Source organism: Pungitius pungitius, chromosome 16, assembly GCF_949316345.1.
Source record: "Pungitius pungitius chromosome 16, fPunPun2.1, whole genome shotgun sequence".
Taxonomy (NCBI): Eukaryota; Metazoa; Chordata; class Actinopteri; order Perciformes; family Gasterosteidae; genus Pungitius; species Pungitius pungitius.
The window spans coordinates 948,623-956,159 of NC_084915.1; the positions used below are offsets into that span (position 1 = coordinate 948,623).

General features: G+C 41.9%; 1 protein-coding gene across 1 annotated transcript; it reads right to left on the reverse strand.

The window, feature by feature from the left end:
- Positions 1-77: 77 nt before the first annotated feature.
- On the reverse strand, positions 78-1,021 carry LOC134106180 (inactive serine/threonine-protein kinase TEX14-like). Its single transcript, XM_062558187.1, has 3 exons — positions 833-1,021; positions 355-587; positions 78-230 (listed from the first exon to the last, which is right to left on the reverse strand). The coding sequence occupies exons 1-3, from the start codon at positions 870-872 to the stop codon at positions 78-80; spliced, it is 426 nt and encodes a 141-aa protein (XP_062414171.1). The 5' UTR covers positions 873-1,021.
- Positions 1,022-7,537: the final 6,516 nt, after the last annotated feature.

Here is a 7,537-nt window from a genome sequence, read left to right on the forward strand (position 1 = left end):
TATAGAGTTAGTCTTAAGGCTTGTCATCAGATTCTGGTTGATATCATCTGATATCACAAGGTTCACAAGAAACTCCTTTAGCCCAGACAGTATTGCGGGAGGGAAGGAGCGCTGTGCTTTGTACCGCTGTGGACTGGTTCCACCACAATGGTCCTATGCTGTGCTTTGTTCTGGACCTCAGGCCTCAGGTCTTGGTCACATGGCCACATCTGTTCATCCAGGGAGAACCTCTGCAGCACACACACATACGCATAAAAACATGCACACACAAAAGTAAGTTAAAATAAACGCTCCAGCCCCAGAATGAATTATTGGGATGCGTCCGTGTGCTTTCTCGAAATAATAATTGTATACAGTATGGACACCAGGATGACAGTACTGTACAGTGAGGCCCACCTTGAGGTCCTGCTGAAGGGTGGAGCACAGGCCCTGCAGACTGCATGTGCGGTCCTGCGGGTGGTGCTGCAGACCTCTCAGGACCACATCGTAGTAAGGCTGTGGAACGCTGCTGTCTGCTGCCAGGGCATGTCCTACATCTATCGTCTGTTTGATTCTGGCCAGGTCCACTGTGCCCCACGGCTCACTGTCTAAACCATGTATGAAGACCAATATTATTCCATAATCCCTTCTGCATGTCCCCAGACTAGAAGAAGAAGTTCCTTACATTTAATGTGTTTGTATTCAAACAGCATCCTTGTGTGACAGAAACATAGGCATTCATATTTTCAACTGCTTATATACAATACATTTATAGATATTGTTTTTATATTACATTTTCCCCACTGAATGCCACATACTGCTCTGACAGGAGAAGCCGGGCTGTGGGAGCTACCTGTGTAGAGTTCCTGGATCAGAGCACACAGACTGTACATGTCGGCCTGTGTTGTGCACGGCCGCTGTTTAATGACCTCTGGAGCGGCCCATCTGTGGAGGCTGGGGGGGAGATCTATGTGCAGTGGGGGGGCGACATTTGTACTTTGACTGCTGGACACACACAAACACACACACACACACACACACACACGCAGAAACAGAAGTGTAATGACAGACAGTACATTAAGCAGTATTGGTAAATATACTGTTGGGAAATATCATGGTGACAATGCCTTTTCATTTATCTACTTATTAATGGGTTTTGGAAGCCCTGTCTTTACTCCACACCACCACCCATTTGGCACATATATTAAACTGTGTCATTGTGTAATAGAGGTGTAGTTAAAAGTTATGTCTTCAGTAGCGTGGAGTTCTGCTGTTGGTACGTTAGCTTAACGTTGTCAGACATGTGAGCATTATTCAATTATTTTGTGTGTATAAAACGGCGAAAAACTGTAGTAAAGCATTTATTTTGCTGGCAATGTCTCCACGGCCGCAGTGTGTGTAATACTGTGTAATAAGCTGACTCGAGTTACATTTATTAAAACCAAAGTGTTTGGGATTGCCCTCATAAGTGTGTTTTTTTCACTTTTATCTAAATGCAAAACATTTACTTGTAACAGGGTATTTCATTTGTGATATTGTTATATATATTTTAGTTTGTTAAAAACTAAAGAGTATTTCTAGTATCGAGCATTTATTTAGGGCTGCCAGAAATGACTGACAATGATCACACTAAAACAAGTTTCTCACACAGAAGTGGTGTATCAGTCAACCAATCAGACCACATTATGTCTCAAATGTTCATTTCAAAACCGCTTCAATGTGCAGGAAGTGCACGGGCCCTATGTGGGTCTGGACCTTCAGTACCTGGGGACAATGAAGCCTAAACCAGTCAGTTTGGCTGCTGCCAGCTTAGTGAGCACAACGCTGTGAGAAGACAAGGCCCTCATCACCAGGCCTCCACTGTGGATGTACTGCAGACCCTCACACACCTGCAGCAGCACTGACAGCAGCCACCTGTTCTGCAGCACTGGAAACTCTGAACGCTGCACAGACACGGAGAACACACACAAACGCACACATAAATGCCGTTTATGCACATTCATCAATTGAATTTACTGTTCATTCTGTACACATGACATCCGTTACAGTCTGTCCATCCCAGGAGAGGGATCCTCCTCTGACGTTCTCTCTAAGGTTTCTTCCCTTTTTTTCATTTTTTGGGGAGTTTTTCCTGCTGATGTTGAAGGTTTCGGGATGGTGGATATCGCATGTATAGACTGTAAAGCCCACTTAAGCTAATTTTTTTTTTTTGGCAATACAAAATAAAATGAATTGAATTGGCTTGTGCTTGACAAACAAAATGCCTTTATGTGGTTAACCATGTTTGTTTTTGTCACTTCTTTAAGTGAAGTATAGGGAGCAATCAACTTTTCCTTAGATTGCCAAACCTTGCCAATGACACGTGGTGATCATGTTTCTTGGGAAAAAGAATCGTCCCACGTGAGCTCGAGAACAACGTTTTCAAACCGTTTTTCTTTGTAACTCTTACTACCATACACTGTGCATCTGGTAGTACCTTAAAATAATCCTGCATGTGTGTCTTTGTTACCCTGTTGTGCAGCAGGTTGTGAAGCGTTCCCACGTCGACTGGTTCAAACAACAGACTGGTCCTCTGGAGGTCATCAGACAGACTCACCGCCATCAGCTGCAACAGCTGTGGGTGGAACAGCTGGCTGACACACACACACACACACACACACACACACACACACACACAGATACACACAAACGCAAATTTAACTTGTGAAGTTAGTCGTGAAATGAATGTTAGTTTGCTCCAGCTGATACGTTCCCCAAACCAGCCTCCAGTCAGCTCGACAGCTTGAAAGTGAGTGGATTGCTGAGGAGGGAAACCTGATTTATGAATCCTACAGAGAAGTGGCATGAAGCCTACAGAGAAGTGGCATGAATCCTATAGAGAAGTGGCATGAATCCTACAGAGAAGTGGCATGAATCCTACAGAGAAGTGGCATGAATCCTACAGAGAAGTGGCATGAATCCTACAGAGAAGTGGCATGAATCCTACAGAGAAGTGGCATGAATCCTACAGAGAAGTGGCATGAATCCTACAGAGAAGTGGCATGAATCCTACAGAGAAGTGGCATGAATCCTACAGAGAAGTGGCATGAATCCTATAGAGAAGTGGCATGAATCCTACAGAGAAGTGGCATGAATCCTACAGAGAAGTGGCATGAATCCTACAGAGAAGTGGCATGAAGCCTACAGAGAAGTGGCATGAATCCTACAGAGAAGTGGCATGAATCCTACAGAGAAGTGGCATGAATCCTACAGAGAAGTGGCATGAATCCTACAGAGAAGTGGCATGAATCCTACAGAGAAGTGGCATGAATCCTACAGAGAAGTGGCATGAATCCTATGTGGAAGTGACAGAGCTCCAAACACATTTGAATTGTCACAATCATCTGTTGTCGATCCAGTCGCCTGCACTTGTTTAGGTAAAACAAGTTTCATTCTGGCCATTGTTATCTTATGAATACAACAATCTGCAGTCACAGATGGGTTGTGTTCTCGAGGTTCCTGATCACATTAATAAAGAGATTGTCAAGAGCGGCTTTGCTCAACTCTATATGATTCCATGCCTGTTCACTTAGCCGGCTGCAGCTCTCACGTCTCTTCTTTGGTCTGTGGGTTAGGGTTAGCTGTTACCTTAGGTTAGGGTTCTTATCCTTAATACACATGATTGGAAATAATTATAACATTCCTTGGAGGAATAGGTTGATGTAGCCTGTTGATGGTTGGGATCTCAAAATACCAATACAAATATAAACTTACTTTACAAAACTCCACAAGTTAACAACCGCAAAACAATGACAGAAAAACACGCTCCTTGTTCTATCTCACCTGCAGTACTCTTGTTCTATGTGGAGAAGGTCCAGATAGGCTGTGTCACTGTACCTCATTGTTTTCACTGTGACCCTTGAGCCCCTCCAGCTGCAACTGAAACACACTTAATTATTATTTGTGATAATGTGTCATTGGAATGATTTTCGATGGTGTATTACAAATCAGGAAAATTGTAATAATTACATGAGATTGTACGATTCTCTCGGTGTGATTTGATAAAACCCTTTTAATGATTGTTGATTTAAACAGAATGATGCTGTGCATGTTTGCTCCATTTTGATAACGTTATTAAGAGTTCCGGTATGTTGCCATTATTCTGTGGGACTTAGTAACAGTCTTACTTGGTCATACAGGTCAAGGAGCCGCAGAAGAAGGAGAACAGAGGTTCGTCGTCATCCCGGATCAGATCGCTATCTCTGATCAGTGGGATGGATGCTGGCACAGACACCCCATGGCAGAGCTTGTTAACACACACCTGGACAAACATACACGGAGTCAAGAGACTCTGAGACATGTTTGAGATTATTCTTCACATGGGGAAAAAAATTTGATGTTAGTTTGAGCTTAGGTGCGTCTCAAATTCTGTCAGATGCAGAATATTACATTACATGTCATTTAGCTGAACCAACCATGAGGATACAAACCCGGAAGAACAAGAAACAAAAAAGTGCAATTTCTTCAAATAAGGCGATTTACAACTTTCTATAGATAAGAGCCATTATAACTACAAAGTATACATACAATGGGAGCTATACATCTGATGTTATTTTTTTAAGCAATATTGTTCTTGATGTTTTTCCAATGTGCACCAGGATGGGCGTCTGGTTTCACCAGAGCAGGACAGGCAGTGACAGGACTTTTCTTAGTTACTTTTTAGGTTTGTTTGCTTGTTTTGTTGGCTTATTATATTAGAATAAAAATGGAATTCATGCATGGACAATCTAGTCTTTTGCCTTTAAACCACATAAATTATGATTTATTAGACAAATGGCCACTACAAATACACCAAATCTGCCTTCTGCATTGAACCCATCCCAAGCATTGGGAAAGGTGAGGAGCAGGGAAGCACCCAGTGAGAAACTCGCTGAAGGACACTTGAACATGCCCACAGGAGGAGCCGAACCTCCTGATTGAAGAAAGACTCGCTCACCCCCTACAGCCACTGGTATACATAACCAGTAACATTTCTAATGAGGATGTGATGAATGATAAAATAAATACATTAAATGTAATTAAAATGTGTTGTATTAGTTACAGCACACATTGGACATATTTACGGCACACACGGTACAAACCAGCATCTACTCCATACTTTATGTATATATATATACCTTTCCAAATCCTAAACAGCAGGCTGCTGTAAAGGAAGACTTGCTGTTTGTTCTTTTATTGAACTGCTGGCCGATTCCACTAAAAGGAGCAACAACACACCGAGATGTCAGTTAATTGTACATTACATGACAAAAGACAGCTGTATGATCACAATTCTAGTTGCCTGATGCCAACGTGGCGTCTTGGGCGCCGCACCGTGCTTTCATACGATCCATCAGAGACGCAGGGTGTGACAAGATGGAGGGAGACTTGTGGGACGGGCTGCGGGTCGTCACCACTGGGCTCGGACGCAAATGTTGCATGGAGGACATGCACCCCCCCAGGAAGTCTTGCATCTGATGAGACACAAGTACAAGTGACATTCAACATGTTGGAATTGCTGAGTCATGTTAGGTCCAACAAATCTTTCCCTATCCCTTTCAAAACCACAATGTGAACAGAATTGTTGGAAAAACTGAAATAATCGTTTTCTTGAGTGGACAAAAGGTTTGTGACCTCTTGACCTGCTGTCGGATTAATATTAAGGACGCAGAAGATCAAGCAATAACATGAAGAGAGAGATATGAATCTTGAACAATCGGACATGGGGATTCTTTTTATTTTTTACAATTATTAATAAGAAAATTACCTGAAATGTTCAACTACCACAGGCAATATTTTCTGTATATATTTAATGTTTGTCCCTAAACTTTATGGAAGTTCAATGCTAAAAAATGTTATCAGCCCATTTATTTTAAGTTACAAACTCTCCATGTGGGGCTTTATTGGCATTCGATGAGACAGAACGCTGACCCACTGCAAGCCAAATCCCTGAAGGGCTTACCTCGGCACTGCGCTCCTGATTCACAGTCCTGAGCCAGTCAAAGGGCGTCCGGCCCTCCCAGTCGTGGAGTCTCAGATCTCCGCCAGCAACCAGCAAGCTGCTCACCACGGCAGGGTTACAGGAGAGCACGCCAGCGTGGACCGGGGTGCTCCGGTCTTCACAGCGACTAGACGAATGTCCATTAAGTTATCAATATGCCAAGATGTAAAACGGTGAATGTAAACACACCAGAGCTGGGACAAAGACATTGTTCTGAAAGTCCCAATAAGTCTTGGTTAGGAAGTCAAGTCCTAAATCAACACCACAAAAAAGGCAGATGTCTACAGCAGTTGGAACAGAAATAAATGTTTTTTTGACGGCTGTAATCATAACATGTGACATGCAATACTTAGACAGAAAGCGTCGCAGTCGGCATCTGCTTAATAGCGTGGCAAAAAATGTATGAAAATATATATCGTTTTTTCACATGACATCACCGTGAATCTTAAAGTTAGTGATTGAATTAAACCTTTCAAGGTCAGAAGGCTTAGGTCTGTTATGGTAAGTTATTGAGGATTTCTACGTCTATATATCTATGACCAGGACTTACTGGTTTGGGTCAGCCCCGTGAGAGAGGAGCAGCTCCGTCACCTTTGCCTGGCCCGACAGAGCAGCACAGAACAGCGATGTCTGACCCAAGTGATTCACACAGTTCACGTCTACACCTGGAAAACATAAGTAAACATGGACACCAAGTCTCCCTTTATTTCAAACATTAAGTGTCTGACTGAAGACTAGTATTAAATTCATCTTTCTCTGCATGATGCCAACATAATACTGATTAAATTATAAATACAATGGTGGTAATATTAATGCGACTGAGCGACATACCCTTGTTCAGAAGTTTCTCCAACTTGGTTATATTTCTCTCCAAAGTGTATTTGTGCAGCTGAGCGTGTTTGCCTCCAGTGGTAACAACACCCACATGCACAGGGCAGGGGAAAGGCAGTGCGGCCATCCTTTCTCTCCTCGACCCAGCTATAGGGAAGTCAGACCTGATAAATACCTGTTTTACCTTATGGTATGCTATTGTAACTATAATGTTTGCTGCAGGTCAAACGCCAATGATCTGTATAATAACATACAATTATGATTACGATGTTAGCTAGCTAGCTAGCAGATAATCTCTGTACAATTGGGACATTATGGTTTGACTGTTAGAACAATACAGGGTTTACAGGCACAGTTAATGCATCGCTTTTCATGCATTGTGAACACACACTAAAAAACATAGCATGTTTCATAGCATACTATGAATTAAGCTGTAAGCATTACAGCTTAATTCATAGTAATTTTATAGTAAAATATAACATTATTATATAACACTCAAGAATAAAGAAAAACAACATGTACATTTAGATTACAGACCCTTATTTTTTTCATTTTAAAAGGATTACTGACATTTACCTTGTGACTGTCTCTGTTTTGTGACCTTATGTAAAAATCCTAGATACAAAATTCCTTTCCAAGTTTTAGAATGCAGGATTTAAACTTTTGCAATTAGTGTAAAACAAATATTCTACTTTTTATTTTCTGATC